The following is a 17,589-nucleotide window of genomic DNA, read 5'->3' on the forward strand; positions in this document are numbered from 1 at the left end:
ATTAACTGAATTCAAGTTTAAAAATAAATAAATAAATATGAAGGAGGAAAAAAAAAAGGAATTGGCACCGGGAAATGTTGAGTCTATTGATTTGGGTGAGGTCAGCTCCCTCTTAGGTGCTTAAGCAGAAGAGTGCCTTCTGCTTCACCTCCCAACTATCAAGTTTTAAGTAAGTAAATACTTTAGACCAAAAAAAAAAACAAAAAAAAACAAAAAAAAAGAGGGCCAGGGAGCAGAGGAAGTCAGGATGCCCAGGACTATTTCAAGCATAGCCCAATGAGTTCAGGCACTGGCCTCCTCATGGGCAGCAGCAGCAGGACTGCTCAGTGTGGAGAAGGATTAGGGAAGGAGGAAGAGGTCTCTGTCTGTCCGTGTGTGTGTGTACGTGTGTGTCTACATGGGTGCAGGTGCCTGCCTGCCCATATGATACCTCCAGAAGGGCAGTAGTCTGTGTGTTGGGGTGTGTGATGTGCCAGCCCGGACCCACCTCTGTGAATCCCATCAACCCCCTCATGCACAGCCTCCCTGAGGGTTCAGGGCAGATGTAATGGTGTGCTCAGGCTGGCTTGTACCAGCTTGGGACTGTCCCATCATCAGGAATCTTGCCAGCCAGTTGCTCAAGACCAGCACTGTTAAAAATTAAATTATATAAATTTATAATTAAATAAGCCATATTAAAAAGAAAGGTAGGAAACACTCAAAACCCATCACTTTGTAATTATTTTTACTATCATCTATGCTTTTGAGGTTATTTACATCTATTGTATCCATATAATGGAAACTATGTTATAGGGTGCCACTGAGCATCTCTTCCCATATTCACTTTCAGGGACATCAAGCTGGGAATATTTGCATCATGTTGGGAATATTTACATGGTGGAAACAGGGAAACACTACAAATCAGGGCTTGCTTTATTGTTTTGTAGATTGACTATAAAGTGGCAGAGAAAATGTTAATAATGCAAATTACATTTAAACATGTTTGTAGCCATGGCACTGTAAATAGCAAAAAAAAAAAATTTTTTTTGAGGAAATACTCTTCCAGAATTTAAAAACTCTTATCCTATTCATCTAAGAAATAGTTTCCATCAGTTGATAAACAAGTGAATTTCTGACCCATCCCTTGTCTTCGTTGATTCATATGGGTCTTACTCATTAATGTAAATAAAATGATCAAATAACATTCATGTCGAAACTATGCTCATTCATCAGTTGCAGGTTAGCTACAGATAAGAGTTCAGCAAAAAATCAATGAAAGCATTCCACGAGAATTAATTGGTTGTATGGAATCTGTACTCAAGAGTGTTATATATATTTAATTATTTGTAAGTTGTGTGATACATCTGTTCTATTAGTACCATGTATGTTAAACATATATATTTTTTTCCAGAGAGCCAGTTTTTACACATTCCCTGGCACACCACTGGGCAGATGTGGCCCTGGCCCTGGGCATGGACGAAAAAAATGAGGATGTTGGAGTTTGGAAACTGATGTCGATATAAAATATGCTTTGGGAGAAAGATAAGTTTAGAGGAAAAAAACACAGGAGGGAGCCAGTGCCCTGATCTACTCTCTTCTCCCATGCTCTGCAAAATGAGAGGATTGGACCAGTTTAGTATTTTTAAGTTTTTTTGACTACAAGTCATAGTTGTGGTCAAGTACACAATAGCCGTGACCCAGTTCACTTGTGTATGTGTGCGAGCACACGTAAAACAAATTTTCCCAACACGGTACTCTTCATATGCACAGTATCCTCTAGTATTTTTAATTTGATTCAATTCTATTCATTTTGCTCTGGTCCATTCCATTTTGTAAAATGCCGGTCATAACCACTAAATTAATTGTACAGCCCACTAACGGTTCTCAATCAGCAGTTTGTTAAAAACCTGACTATGAGGTCATTGCCAGGGCAGGGGCCCCCATCCCTGAAGGCCTCTGACTCACGGCACCTGCTGCAAGCATTTGTCCGTACACTGAGGGTTCCCAAATACCAGGCCTTGCTCTGATGTGTAACAGAAGGTGAGATCATCTGGAAACTTTAGATGAGGCCCTTATCAGCCTGCCCTTGGGGGCATTGCACCAGCCTCCTGGCCCTGGCTCACCTCCCTGGTGCCAGAGTCCATCCCTCTGCCCTCCCCTGGGAAGGTCTCTCCACAGCTCCTTAGCCACGTGGCTCTCTGGTACTCATCACCTGTACTTCCTGTTGCTGGTGACTTCTTCAGGCCTGAGCTCTCACTCTCAGCCTGGGCTTTTCCAAAGCAAGAAAAGTGTCACTCAACTTCAAACCCCAACCATCTCCCATCCCAGCTCTACCTCCAGCTTTTAACTTGGGACAGATACATAACGAACCCAGTACGTGCTAAATGAATGAATGAAAAAAGATGAAAGGAAGGAAGGTGGAGGGAGGGAGAATGAGAAACACAGCACTGAAGTGGTGGGCTTGTGTGTGGCACAGCTATGCCCTGTCCACCTGAGGGAAAACGCTCTCATCCACCCATCATGGAGTCACAGACCTCCGGCCAGTCACCAGAAGTTTCTGGAATCCAACCCCTTTGGATGCCTGAATGCCTTCTAGGACCCTCCCCAGAACCCATATCGACACCCAGGCAGCCATGGTATCTCATTTGGGCACTTCCCCACAAAGCCAACCCTTCCATTTCACTGAGTCATTGGAGCCGGACAAACCTGAGAGGGAGCCCAGTTCCATGTCTCAGCAGCTGTGTGACGGTGGCCAACCATGCCTTCCTGGGCCATACTCTCCTCATCCTGAAAGTGGATCTGATGCTTCCCCTCTGGGCTGCCTGACAATTAGATACAGTGAGAGTCAAGGGCCCATCTCAAGTTCAGTGAGAACTGATGTTCTTTTTCATCCCTTTCCTGCTTTGGCACAGCTCTGACCAAAGAAAAGACATTTGCCTTCAGTTGGGCTGAAAAGGTACTCTTGCTGGCCAACCCTGTCTGCTCCTCTGTCCTTGGAGTGTCTATGGTCAGCCCTTCTCAATCCACTGCACGGCACAGTCTGTCATCCCCGGCCTCTTGCTAGGCATGAGGGTATCGGGGACTCCCCTGCCGTTGGCCCCCTGACCATGCAATGGACTGAAGTCCTTCACCTGGTTAACCAGTAGCCACAGTGTCTGCTACGCTTGGTCCTGTGACTGCCTCTCACTTACATGCTACTGGCAGGGTGGCCAAAGCACAGCACCTTTACCCAGAAAAGCCCCACTGCCCCTTAGAGCCACCAGCTTCTGAGACCCTCACATAAAGAGGCCTGGCCAGGCATGACTGCTTCAAGGTCACCTAGCTGTGCCGCAGGTGCCACAGCTCCTTTAGCCTAGAGACCACACTTCTGTTTGGTCACTTGTGAACTAAGAAGGCTGAACTGCTTGGGGCACAGCCCACCAACACAGAAGCCAGCCCACTGCTTGCAAGTGTCTTTTTCTGGGTCTGCATCCCCCTGGATGGGGAGCTCCCTGGGGGCTGAGACCCTTCGCATTTATCTCTAGGTGCCTGGCTCCTGGGTGCAGCAGTAGGTGCTCACAAAAGTTCCCTAAGTGGTTGGAGGGATGGCTACCATTTTCTCAGGGCCCACTGTGTACCAAGCCACGCTTTAAGGGCTGTACAATATTAGCTAACTTCATCCTCATGACAGCCCTGTGACAGAGGCACTACGATCACCCCACTTTACAGATGGGGAAATGCAGAGGCACTGAAAGGTCAGGAAGTTCATCCAAGCCTACCCAGCTAGTAAGTGGAGGAGCCAGCAGGACTCGAACCCTGGCAATGTGGACCATCACATAAGAACCTTCTGTTACATTCTAGGATTCTTCGATGTCGTATTCCAGTTCCATGGTCAGGGCAATCTGAACTCTCTCAAAGACCAGAGTTGCATGGGGGCCTGTGAAGGACTGACTTTGTGTGCCAGGTCATTTGTGCACAGATTTAAGAGTTCCATGGGGGGAAGCAAACTTCCTTTCAAGCCTGAGATCCACGATGAAATGATAGGCTGCCTGGAGGAGTGGGGAGTGGAGGGGGTCCCCAGAAAACCAGTCTAGCTGTGGGATTGGTGATGGGAAGACATGGGTTCAATACACTATTCCCATATCAGAAAGGGAGACAGAACGTGAGAGACTCCTAACTCTGGGAAACGAACTAGGGGTGGTGGAAGGGGAGGTGGGGGGGGCAACTGGGTGACGGGCATTGGGGGGGCACTTGATGGGATGAGCACTGGGTATTATTCTATATGTTGGCAAATTGAACACCAATAAAAAATAAATTTACAAAAAAAATACACTATTCCCTCCTCTGTTATAAATATGTATACTTCCAATTTTAAAACTTTAAATTGTTTAACTAAAATAAAATTAAGTCCATGACTATCATAAAACCCACACGGGTGGCCGCCTGGCAGACGATCTCTTGTTTTCTTCCCTGCCCCACTACCCCACTTCAGGCCTACCTCTGACAGCCTTTCCAGAAAAGTCATATGTGTCTTCTGTCTGTTTCTCTCTTACTGTCTGCCTGCTGGTTTGTCTCTGTCACTTTCTGTGACTCTGAGAACCAGGGGAAAGCTATGTAATGAAAGATATACACACACTCTGTTTTTGTTCCACTTTTTTCCCAGGGCTTCTGTCTTCTCTGTGTCCAAATCCATTTCCTTCTCTTTTGCCTTGACTACTGTCATTCATTTTGTCCTTGCTATACAGCTGGAAATGGTCGGTTCTGGGTCAGTAACTTCCTTAAGAGGGCATGTATAGGCTTATTTTTTATGTTCTTGTGGGACCTCAGATCTGTCTGGAGGGAAGAGTCTGAGATTTGGAGTCAAGCACCTTGCAACCTGGGGTGATTCATTTCTCCTCCCTGCAGCCTGGGCTGCCTGTCTGCAGAATGGGTAGAGTGCCAGCACGTCCCTAGATCATTAAAGAATGGATATGGATGGTGCATTGTTAACTGAGGCCCATGTCCCCTTCCCTATAGCTGCCTCCCTTAATGCCTCAGGTGGATTCCAAGCAGCAGCCTGGCCCCCAGGGGACCCCGGGGCGCTCTCCTTGGGTGGCACCAGCAGCAGCATCGAGAGACACAGAAGCCACTGTACCAAACTCCTGACTGGGTGCCCCGGCTCCACCAGTGTCTCAGGGAGACCAGATCAGCTCGACCAGGTTGGGAACAGAGCTCTTCACTGGAACATAGGAACCATGGGGTCTTCCCCTATGTCGGCTAGGGGGTACCTCGGGAAGGAACAGGGCTCTTCAGTTCCCAAAGCATTCTCACTCCCAAGGTCTGGCTGGACCCTTAGAGAAGGAGCTTCAGAGAGAGGCTGTCACTTGTCCACAGGAGCGGAGGGGGGACTCCAACACAGGTACTGACTTTAAGCTCTGAGGATCAGAGTTGAGGTATTAATGGGCCTTTCATGCCTTTATTCCATTTTCTCCCAGGGCCTCTTATTTTCCCCACCATGTGCCAGGTCTTTATTCTCTGTGAGCAGAGCCAGACAACCAGCCTGGGTCCAGGGAGATGACCATGATAAAGAGGAGGTCCTGGGAGGGGCACATGGAGGCAATGAGGGCATGAGGCTGACCTCAAAAGAATGTCAGGGGCCCAGAGGGCACAACAGCCCCACAAGGTACATCACATTCTCTGAGGGCAGCTCAGACTTCTATTCTGAGTCCAGACCATATAGCCAATTGCCTGCCTTCTCGTTATCTCGGTTTGGATGTCCCAAGCACTCCAGTCCAACCTGTCCCAACTGAACACTCCTGCCAACCTGCTCCTCCTCAGAGATCCTCAGGTCAGGAGTAGCATCACCGCCCGTCCATTAGGCCAAGCCAGAGGCCCAGAGGCATGCTCTCTAATCCACCCCTAGATCAAGCCCAGTCAGGAGGACTCTCCAATGCTTGCTGAATCCAGACACGCCTCCATCCCCCCAGTCACCACCACAGTCTAGGCTGCCCTCATCCTCACCTGGACTTCAGGATAGAATTCCCACCATGTCCTACACCTCCTGCGCTGCCCCCCTCATCTGTCCTCTACCCTGTGACCAGAGGGACCTCCCGAAGTCCACATCCAACCACACCCCGTTGCTTCCTCTTACTGCTTCCTCTTAATGCTTCCCTCTGAGCCCAAGGAGCCCAGCTGGAGAGAGCGGAGAGAGAGACCAGCCAGCGCCCTCACTCTTCCTAGTTCATGTCCCCCAGCACTCAGCTGACTCCCCTCTCTGTCCACTTGTCCTTCAGGACACCCTCTGGTCTGTTCCCTGTCCCACATCCTTCTCCACCCACTGCCCTCAGGCTTCTTCCCTCTTTCCCCATACCTAGGGCTCCAGGTACAGGTATGCCCTTCTTTTCAAAAACTCACATTAGGCCACCTTGCTTTTATAAAAGCCCTACATTAGTACTTGTTTTCACTAACCAAAAGAAACCCAAAGGGGGTTTTCCCCTTTATGAAAAAAGGCCAAAAGCAAAAAAAACAGTGTTCAGCATTTGTTTTATAGCAAGTTGTTATAGAAGCAGCAGGGACCCTAGTTATCGAGATGTGCCCCCAGCCCCCCGCCTGCTCCTTCCCCAGGAAACACATTCAGCATCTCCATCAAGCTGCCAGAGCTTGGAACTGTGTCTGTGAGCACTGGTGCTTTATCTTGATTTATTTTGTGCATCTGTTAGCAAGATGTGTCCTAAGATAACAGAAAAGCCTAAGAGAGGTTAGTTCTGGGGTCTGGGAACACTCAAAAATTTTTCTACATAACGGCTTTACAGCACTCTGGCTTATGAAAAGTTTAGTAGCAGACAGCCTGCTTCCCCAAGGGACTCCCGTCATGTCTGTCTGTCCATGACTCCTCTTCTGTCACTCACCCTCCACGGCATCCCTCAACAACCTAACCAGACACACTATGACACCAGAAAGTGACAGTTCTACTTTCTGTCATATTTTGGGCTACTCTTTTCAGGTCTTAGATTATTTAAGATGAAAGATTTAAGTTCCAATGTTTGAATGAGAGTTCTTAATCGCTGGCATTTGGACAGGACTTTATAGATCTCAAAGTCCTTTCACATCCTCTTCTCATATGATCTTTTTTTTTCTCATACGATCTTTACAAAGTTGGGGTTCAGCTGGACCAGAGTTATTACACCTGATTTATAAATGAGGAAACTGAGGCATTTGGATTTCCCGGAAACTACAGAGCCAGGATTCCAACTCAGGTCCTCCAACACCATCCCTGGGCTCTTCCCATTTGACTCCGGCTCCAAACTGAAGGTAAATAGAAATCTGTTCACTGACCCAGGAACCCATCCATGGTTCCTGTCTACATGCCAGCCTACCGACAAATCAGCTAAATCTATGCTTTCTCCCAGTTTCCGTGAACCACCAACATCAAAGAAGACAGCTGACAAGAACAAGTGGTTGTCCAGCATGACTTGTCTTGAATCCGACTCTGATAACTCACCTTGAGTTTGTAGAAAGCATCTCGGTGGGAAAGCAGTTGCCTGCAACCCCAGTGAGCAATCTGCTTCTCTGGATTGTGCTGTGAGCTTCTCTGGCCTCTTGGTTATCAACTGCTTCTGATATTCTGGTGTTGTGCCCAGTTGCCTTCACAGCACCCAAAAACCCTAGAGAAAAGGCAAACATCCAGTCAAATATTTACTAAAGAAATGAAAGCAGGCAGGTGGCTTTCTTCCTTGTTTTGGAAGACAAACGGCTATTTTTCTGCTCTTCCTCCCCTTCTCCTACTTTCTCAGGTAAAGCAGGAAGGTCCCTCCCATTTGCTCTCTCCTGGACACTTGCTATCTCTTTTAGCCCCCTGGGGTGGGCACCGGAGTGGGGTGGGGGGTGCTGAACTATCAGAACTTTGCCCAGCAGCTAAGGCCTCTTTGGCTAGCTATAAAAATCATTATAGGCAATAAAGTAGGACTCTGTCTCGAGGCAATAAACCAGGAAACGAGGACCACTGGCTTCAAGATTCTCCTTGGAAACAAGGCCACCCATTGCCAGGAGAAGAGGCTAGGGACAAGTTCAAAACTGAACCCCACCCATGCAGCAGAACTGGCTTGCTGGCCGCCAGGATTCCTGATCCTTTTCCATAAAGTGAGACTGTTGCTCAGAAGGACCTGCCCAGCCAGGGCCATATTCCCCAGACTCCCCAGGCCCTGGCTTCTAGGAACAGACATGGAGCTAAGACTCACCAAAGGAATGTGAGCAGAGGTGACTGGGGTTACTTCTGGGCCAAGACAGTTAAGAAGCAAGTGTGTCTTTTCCACCTTCCCCTTCCCCAGTTAAGAAGCAAGTGTGTCTTCTCCACCTTCCCCTTCCCCATCTGCTGGCTTAGAACACAAAGGACCTAAAGAAATGGGATGGACCAAGCCTGGGTCCCTGAATCACTACGTAAAGGAATCTGTTCTCTGCACCAGCAGACCTCTCACACACTGCTCCGTGGGCAAGAAATAAAGTTCTACTGTAACAAGCCAGGGAAGCACAGGCTTTTGTCACGACAAATGTTGCCCTCGCTGATGCGGCACAGAATGTGGAGGACTTGTAACCATCATGAGGCCCAGGTCCTTTATTCTAAAGGTAAGAAAGCTAAGGTTTAAGGAAGAGAAGTGGACTAAAAGTACTGGCCAAGCCTCAGAAACCCTGCTGTGCCCGCAGAGCTGTGCCAAGGGCATGAGCAGCCATGCGGATGTCACAGCTAGAGACCCCAGGGCCCTGCTGATTGGACCAAATGCCCGACCCCAGACAGCCAGTCATAAACTGCATCAACCTATTATCTGTGATGGACACTCTGCCCAGCGGGTCACTTGTCTCGGGAGTCTGACCTGAGACAGAGCAAGAGCTGAGTGTTGGTCAGTGGGACCGAGAACCAAGTGACACATAGATACAGGACATAGGGAGGGGTGGCGGCCCGATCAGGGCTGAGCATGCCTCTCCTGTAGCTGAGAACAGTTACGATTTCCCAGGTACCACAGCGGCCACGGATTCTAAATGGCCTCGCTGTTTCCAAATGGTCTGATTGGGAAGGGGAGGCCAGGCTTCCCCGTCTGTCAGTGCCCCCTGCGCCCAGCTCCAGGCCAGGCCAGGCACCACCCGCCCTCCTCCCCGCTCTCACTCCGGCCCCTCTCACGCACCCCTTCCCCAAGCCCGGAGGGGGCCCACATCACAACGGTGCAGGCACAACCCGGAATGAGCCGGGGTCCTGCATCAACACTGGGGGACGGGAAATACCTGTTTGAGGTTCTCCAGGATTAAGGAGTAAATGTCCATCACGTTCGAGTCATTACACGCGGTGGAGGCGGCTTGCTACAGCTGCTGGTCCGCATCCTCACGGACACCCCGGCCTTTCGGCTCCAGTCTCAGCGGGTGCCAGACCACCTCGGAGGTCCCTGCCCCTCGCTGCCCCGCCTCCCCCTCGCTCAGGACAGGGCACATCTCCCCCGGCTCAGCTGAGGTGCTCCTGCCCTTGCCCGGCGCCCTCCCAGGGCCTACACTCCTGCCCTCCTCGGGGCCTTTCCAAACCTTCCAGGGAGTCGCTTCCACCTCCTTCTCTGGCCTCATCTCCACTAGTTTCCTGCCACATTATGTTCTCTGTGAGTTGTAGTCCATCCCTAAGCACAACCTTCCATGCTCCTCTGGATCTTCAGGGAGCAAGGAACAGAGATCTACTCAAGGTGCCGTGTCCATGCCACATGGTTCAGAGAAAAGAACTGCAAAGCTCTTTTCCCTCCAGACACATGGAGATGCCATCTCTTCCAGGAGCCAGGTGCTTCCTGGCTCCATGGCCCAGGCTTCAAACGGCTATTTTAAATTCTTGGATTATAATGGTGGTTTCCCTCAATTCTACAATTCTTCTCTTCACACCATTCAGGAAAAGTCATTATTGAATTGCCACTGACCGCCCTGGGAAGGATGGGAACAGCCACTTCAAAGTGGGAGAAACGCTAACATGCTTGAGCTAAAATGCTCAAGTTCAGCAAAATTTCATCTGCAATAATAAGCACCCATTTCTAAGCAGCTATGATGTTCCAGACGTGGCCCCTCTGAACAGGGAGGCAGCCCTCTCTGGTAGATTCCATTTTCTTTCTCTCAAGCCTTCTCATTTTAGTGTTCAATCGAAACAAAGGACCTGATGGGCATCTGTAGAACGTTTCAACATTTGATTTTTCTCTACCAGTCTAACTTATGCAAACCTTTCAGAATATTGCTTCTTCTATCCAAAGCACATTAATTCCTTCTTGAAGTTTTGGGGCACCTGAATACTTATGCTGAGTTCATCCAGGTTATTGATAAAAACACTGATTATAGAGCCCTATAGCACTCCACCAGAGACCTCTTTCCAGCAGCGATGCGATGGTGCTGCAGTTGGCAGAGAGTGAGGACAGAGATGAGCAGCTACACCAGAACCCAGGTTAGGCTGGCTTACTGTCTTGCAGCTGTGTATTTAGCAGGGTTCAGAGTTTGGTGACAGGACAGAAGGGAACTCAGCACTGCATCTCAAAGGCTGTGCCCGTTTCCTGAGCGTGGGGAGCTTATCATAGGACAGCCTCTACTTATTCCAGACACGTGGCTGGCTTAATTATTAAATTTAGAAACAAAAGAACCCAGCTATCCAGATGATCTAGTGCAATTTCTCCATTAAGTAGCTATGATGTGGGGCACCTGGGTGGCTCAGTGGTTGAGCATCTGCCTTTGGCTCAGGTTGTGATCCCAGGGTCCTAGGATTGAGTCCCTCATTGAGCTCCCTGCAGGGAGCCTGCTTCTCCCTCTGCCTGTGTCTCTCCCTCCCTCCGTCCCTCTCTCTCTCTCTCTCTCTGTCTCTCGAATAAGTAAATAAAATCTTTAAAAAAAAAAAGTAGCTATGACAGCTTTCTAGAGCAGGGATATCCCTTGACTAGGGACAATTTTCTCACTTAGAAAAAGAAGGAAACTAATCTATGTTCCAATCCTGCTCCTTCTCCATTGCAGACCAGCCTGGCTCCGCCTGCTAGGAGAATGAAGACAAACTTAACTGGGCATTCAGCAACCTTTGTGACCTGGCCCCAGTTTATCTTCCCAGACTAGACTCAACTTTGGACAAGTCCGCAGGAGATCAGGACTGACCTCTCAGGTACCATCCATTTCCCCTGCAATCACCCATTCATTCTTGTCACAAATATTTACAAAGTACCTGTGTGCCAAGAAGAATGCCAGTCCCTGAGGATAGGTACTCTAGAGACACATCTTGGGCCCTCTTCCCATTAGCCAAGAGCCTGGCTGAGGCACAGTGTGCTCCCTGGGGAGGGTTCTGGTACTCTGTAATTGCTCACAGATGGGATGCAGAGAATGAGATGACTACACCAGGAGGCTGGGCTGGGGTTACACAGGGACAGACCAGAGCAGCAGATCAGACCCTGCAAAGGCCATTTCTAGAGCATCAGGAGGGGGACCCACTTAAACTCAAAGCCAACCACATATGGGAAAAGGAGTTCTGCGCTGGGACACCCAGAGACCCGGGTCTTCCCCTCAGCTCTGCCCTGCAGGGCTCTGGAACTTTGAGCAAGTTTCTTCCCATTCTGGCTCCAGTCACCCCCTTTGTAAAGTGAAGATGTCAGAGGTGGTCTCTAAAGACCCCTTCTCCCCACCTGACCCAGCTCTGATGAAGCCTTGCCTGAGCTCCCTCAAGAACCCCACTGCTTCAGATGGACTCATACGTCTGGAGCACGCTGTGATTATCTGTATCCATTTCTGTTCTCTTCTCCTAACCAAGAGTGCTTTATGCCAGCACCTTGGTTCATCTGAATGATTAGGGAACGGGACACCTGGGTGGCTCAGTGGTTGAGCGCCTACCTTCGGCTCAGGGCGTGATCCTGGGGTCCTGGGATACAGTCCTGTATGGAGCCTGCTTCTCCCTCTGCCTGTGTCTCTGCCTCTGTGTGTGTGTGTCTCTCATGAATAAATAAAATAAAATGAATGATTAGGGAGCATAGATTGAACTAAATGAAGGAGGTACAAGGTCATTTCTAGGTCTGTAAACCCGACCTTGTCCACAAGGTGGCACTGTGCACAGGTGGCCATAACCCAAGCCTCCCGTTTGGTGGAAGCCCTGGGAAAGATGCTGATGGGAAAACACAGAAAACCAGGGATTTTCCTGAAAGACTTATCCTCTGACTCCTCGGTGGGTATGTACTATCCCTTTCCTCCCCATCTTTAAGGTGTCGGTCTGTCAGACAGCAACACAGACCTGAGCTACAGGGCTGAGGCCTAGATCCCATGTTTCCAAGCTCCTCAGCCGGCAGGACCAGCACGCTGACCTCACCAGCCTCAGCACTTCCCACAGCCCCGCAGCTGGGCTGAGCCTCCTCTTTGCTCCTGACTGTGCCATGCTCTCTCTGGTCTTCATGCCTTCAGACACTCCGTTCCCTTTCTCTGCCCTCCTAGACAGCATCTACTGGCCCCTCGAGGCTCAGTTTAGAGAGTGCCTTCTCCAGAAGGTGGACTCTTTGCCCCCAGCGCTTTTCTGTAGTCCTGTTTATTGCACTGAAATTGCTTCCAATTTGCCTTCCAGAGGCCACCCTCTTGAGCACACAGCGCCTGGCTTACCCTGCTGCCCTGCACCTGCCTGGCAAGTAGTAGCAGGCCCTCTGAGAGCTTGCCGCATGAAGAATGAGTCAATGAATCTACAAATTAGGGACGTGATGGAGCAAGACAAACAGAGAACCATCTCTCCTCCAACAGGGAGACACTTAAAAAAAAAAAAAAACAAAAAACAAAAACAGGGAGACACTTGAGAATAAGAAAAAACAACTACAGGTGACCCTTGAACAACATGGAGCGGGTAGGTAGGGGCACTGACCATTTGCATAGCTGAAAATCTGCATATAGCGACGCCTGGTGGCTCAGTGGTTGGGTCGGCCTTCGGCTCAGGCCGTGGTCCCAGAGTCCTGGGATCGAGTCCTGTATTGGGCTCCCTGCACGGAGCCTGCTTCTCCTTCCTCTTCCTGTGTCTCTGCCTCTCTCTGTGTGTCTCTCATAAAATAAATAAAATCTTTTTTAAAATCTGCATATAGCTTCTGATTACCTGAAACTGAACTACTATTAGCTCACTGTCGATCAGAGGTCTTACCAATAACGCAGGCGACTAACACGTTTTGTATGTCCTATGTATTGAATGCTGAATTCTTACAATAGGGTGAACTTGAGAAAAGAAAATATCAAGAAACATCACAAGGAAAACACATTTACAGTACTATAGTATATAAAAGAAACCTGCCTACTTTAAATCCGTGTTGCTGGAGGATCCACTGTACATTTTTATGTTGACACTGGCTCAGGAAGAGACCAAATACTCCTTAGCACAATAAGGACATACTATTACTTTGAAAAGAGTAGAGCCAAGGGCATGTTAAAAGGAGGTAAATGCTTTCCTCTAGTGAGACTAGGCTGTGCTGTCCTCTAAGAAAATAATTCCTCCCCATGGCAAGGTGACTTCTCTTTCAATTATTTATGAGGAAATTGGTGGCAGCTGCTAACTCTCCTGGTTAAAAAAAAAAAAAAAAAGTTCCAGGGGCTTCCACTAGTCCCTGCCTCTTCTAATAGTCCACACTCCATATGTCACAGAACTGATGTTGGGATTCGGCCAGTTGCCAAATGTGTCTATTCACTGTGGATTTTTTAATAAAGATTCATATATTTTAGGGAGAGAGAGAGGGAGCAGGGAGGAGGGGCAGAGGGAGAGAGAGAACCCCAAGCAGACTCCCTGCTGAGTGGGTAGCCTGACACAGGGCTCAATCTCATGACCCTGAGATTAGGGCCTGAGCCGAAGTCAAGAGTTGGACGCTAAACCAACTGAGCCACCTAGGCGCCCCATGGTTCACTATGATTTGAACATGGACCCTGAGTCCTGCAAGGCCCCCTTTGATTGTGGGCTACAGTGAGCCACTCCAGTAAATGGTCAGAGGTCCTTCTGGGAAGGCCTTGAAGGAGGACTTAATAGAATTTGTATAGCATCCTTGTGTAAGGGATCTGGCCTCCCCTTCTAATTAGGCCTGAAAATTGGAAAAGAGAACCTAGTGATTCAAATCCGCTTCTGGACACCAGATCTGGAGCTTTTTCCCATTGTACACAGCAAGTAACATTTTAGTAGGATGCTCACTATTTCATTCCTAGGGACACTGTGACAACCAGACAATGCCAAAGATCCCTGTGAGTCAAAACCAGGATGTCCACTTCATCCTGCTGTCCATCATGGTAACTGCACCCTGCCATGCCTTTGGCAGTTAAGTGCTACCACTTGGCCTCTGCTCTCCTGCAGTCTCACCATCCCCAGAGGACTCAGGGAGCCCCTTTCAGTGGTGGCATCTCTCATCATCAAATGCGGCCAACAGAGGAGAGCACCCAAAGAGTTTTTCAAAGATAACAGTGCTCCCCTTGCTAATGAATTTCTCAGTGTCACAGGGAATGAGTGGTCCTCTGGATCCCCTTGGGGAATGTAGTAGGTGGTTGTGCGGTGGTCCATAATAAATCTATTTCAACATCTCCCCTAAGCCTTTTAATTTTCTCCTTTGCAACACCCTAAGGAAGTATTGGCATCTCAATTTAATTCAGTGCAGATCATCATTAAGCCTCAGTTTCACTTAAACAAGCTAAGTAAACTATAGAGTCACTACCAGCTACACAAACTGACACATTGAATCCACTGCACCTGTATCAACGCTATAAAAAGTTATATTCTGTTTTCTTTGGTCCCTCACCCTTAGAATCTATTCTTGCACATACTCCTCAAGTTGCTGCAATGTAATTTAGCAGAATCTTGGCATTCTTGTATATCTCAGATTAGACTTTGTACTTGCCCTGCTCAAGCATATGGAACTCTAATGCTTGTGAGTCAGGGGCCACAGCAGGCAAATGGAGTAGGTCTCGAAGAGAAAAGGTATGCCTGGGAAGCCCGGGTGGCTCAGGGGTTTAGCTCCGCCTTCAGCCCAGGGCGTGATCCCGGAGACCCTGGATAGAGCCCCATGTCGGGCTCCCTGCATGGAGCCTGCTTCTCCCTCTGCCTGTGTCTCTGCCTCTCTCTCTCTCTCTCTCTCTCTCTCATGAATGAACAAATAAAATATTTAAATATATATATATATATATATATATATATATATATAATTTAAAAAAGGAAAAAAGAAAAGGTATGCCTTGCAAGGTAACAGCCTTAAACAAGGGAAAGTGAATCTTCTCAGACATAATCTGCAAACTGCTTCCACTGGGGAGGGAGGAGGCAGGGAAGGCTCTGAATAACTCAGAGGCTCAAGATTCTTAACTTCATCTGAGTCCACCCAGATATCCCCATTCCAGGTCCAGCACCTACACTATGTCTGGGTTTTATAGTTATCTACAACAGGAGGGCAAACTCTCTATCATATCTTGGCTGCTTAGCATCTAAGTGTCCACCTTTGCAGAGCTCCACATCTTGCTATGTTCCCTCTGACACAGTATTGAAATCACAGTATTGAATTGAAATCTGTCCCTCCACAACTCCCACCCTTCATGCATGAAAACCCACCCCTCTCTCTGCTCTGAAACATCCCACCAGAAAACTGGAGACAGAGATTTTGTTTTCCCTCAGCCTTCTATGATTGGCCTGTTAAGCTTGAGATTCAAGACTATGGCCCATTTATGATCCCTGGGTGGCTCAGCCGTTTAGTGCCTGCCTTCCGCCCAAGGCGCAATTCTGGAGTCCCGGGATCGAGTCCCTCGTCGGGTTCCCTGCATGGAGCCTGCTTCTCTCTCTGCCTATGTCTCTGCCTCTCTCTCTCTGTGTGTGTCTCTCATGAATGAATAAATAAATAAAAGCTTTAAAAAAAAGACTATGGAGAAACTTCTCCTCACCTTAGGTCCTCAGACTGGGACAGTCACACCCACTTCAGCAGCTGCTGAGTGTGTATGTATCCATCCTAACCGCAGTATGAGCTAGTCTCCTATGTGTGCCAACTGTGAGCAGAGGAGGTAGAAATTCACACCATGGGAGCTCACTACCTGGCAGACAACAGAGGTACCTCAACCCTCTTCCCTGCCAGGAGAACTCATCTTTTCTTTTACCCATAATCTTATGGGGCTCACAGATGTCACGCTCTGTGTTAACTGGCACTCTGGGAACCAGAGTTCACTGGGCTATGGGCTTGCAGGCAGTTTTAAAGGAAATGGACACCAATCCAAAAGGCTTCTCCATCTCTAAGAGTTCAGAAAAGAAAGAAAACTGCACACGGCAAATCAGGATTAAGGGGTGAGCAGGAAAAGCCATCCACACAGCTGAGTCAACAATCTTCTCCCTCCACCCCACGTCTTCACTTCACCATACATCCAACTCCAGCAATCAGGACTCCCTAGGGTTTACTGTGCAGGTCCCCTGCCAGGACGGGGCCAGGGAGAGGATCCACAGCCTGGCTGCCAGCAGGGGCCACGTGAATAAATAAACTGACCACATGCTACCCTGTCTTTCCAACATGCACTCCCCACTAACCACAGATATACTGACACCTGCGCGCCAGGACATTCATCACAGCATTATTTGTAGTAACGAAAGGACTCAAAACTGGCTAAATAATTGCAGTTTCCATGCAATTAAACACTATGCAAAGTTTAAAAGTCTGAGGCTAATCCAAAATAGATCATCAGATCTCATCACAACCAAAGTCACTTTTGACTGTGAAATATACCAGGGTTTTAGTAGCATTCAGGGGAGAAAACCAAACAACGCTCCATTGTTTGTACAAGCCCCCTTTCAGAGACAATAAGAGGCTGGACACTACGGGAACTACTATGGATGGAAAAATCAAGTGCAGAGTAACATGCAGGCCACGCCACTGTGTGTGTGCCCGTGTGTGATCAGATGGAGGGGCTGTACGGCCATACGTGCTTTAATGGGCATACGAAACTTCTGCAAACACGCAAGAACCTGATAACGAGTGGCCTCTTGAGGCTGGGCTGGGACACTGGGTCACAGGGCGGAAGGGAAACTCTTTTCACCATTACGCCCATTCGTATAAACTCTGACGTTTTAATTTTTTTTAATTTATTTATGATAGTCACAGAGAGAGAGAGAGAGAGAGAGGCAGAGACATAGGCAGAGGGAGAAGCAGGCTCCACGCACCGGGAGCCCGACGTGGGATTCGATCCCGGGTCTCCAGGATCGCGCCCTGGGCCAAAGGCAAGCGCCAAACCGCTGCGCCACCCAGGGATCCCCAAACTCTGACGTTTTAAACCTTATAGTCGCTTTTTAAAAACACGAAACTTGAAAACTCCTAAATGCAAACTAAAATTAAGAAGCGCGTCCTGTTGCGAGCGTCAGTGCACCTGGAGCCCGTACGCCCAGTCCTGGCGCTGCGGCGGCGACCTCGGGCGACCTCGGGCGAGCTCCCGCCGCAGGCCCCCGGCTCTAGGGGCGCGGGCCTCGGGTCGCCGCCCCGGCCGAGCCCACCCCGCCGCGCGGGTCCCGGGCCCGGAGGCCGGCGGCGGCGCCCCGCGGAGGGGGCCCGGCCAATCAGCGGCCGCGAGGCGGGCGGGCGGGCGGGCGGGGTGGCGGCGCGGCGCGCGCCGAGCGCAGCGCGAGGCAGAGGCGCCGCGGCCGTCCCGAGGCCGACC

General features: G+C 49.2%; 1 protein-coding gene across 4 annotated transcripts in view; it reads right to left on the reverse strand.

The window, feature by feature from the left end:
• Positions 1-9,304, reverse strand: part of LOC129495236 (stimulated by retinoic acid gene 6 protein-like) — a 49,141-nt gene extending 39,837 nt beyond the window's left edge. Inside the window, exons 1-3 of one of the 4 annotated variants that reach the window (XM_055302712.1) lie at positions 9,211-9,304; positions 7,439-7,601; positions 2,686-2,801 (exon numbers count right to left, since the gene is read on the reverse strand). In XM_055302712.1, coding sequence (XP_055158687.1) covers positions 2,686-2,765 — 80 coding nt within the window. In that variant the 5' untranslated portion in view covers positions 2,766-2,801; positions 7,439-7,601; positions 9,211-9,304. Of the gene's footprint in view, positions 1-2,685; positions 2,802-7,438; positions 7,602-9,210 lie in introns of those variants that run through there. The other 3 variants (XM_055302714.1, XM_055302713.1, XM_055302715.1) reach the window with 3 other exon arrangements.
• Between the last annotated feature and the right edge of the window lie 8,285 nt (positions 9,305-17,589).

Source organism: Nyctereutes procyonoides, unplaced genomic scaffold, assembly GCF_905146905.1.
Source record: "Nyctereutes procyonoides isolate TBG_1078 unplaced genomic scaffold, NYPRO_anot_genome, whole genome shotgun sequence".
In the NCBI taxonomy this organism is placed as follows: Eukaryota; Metazoa; Chordata; class Mammalia; order Carnivora; family Canidae; genus Nyctereutes; species Nyctereutes procyonoides.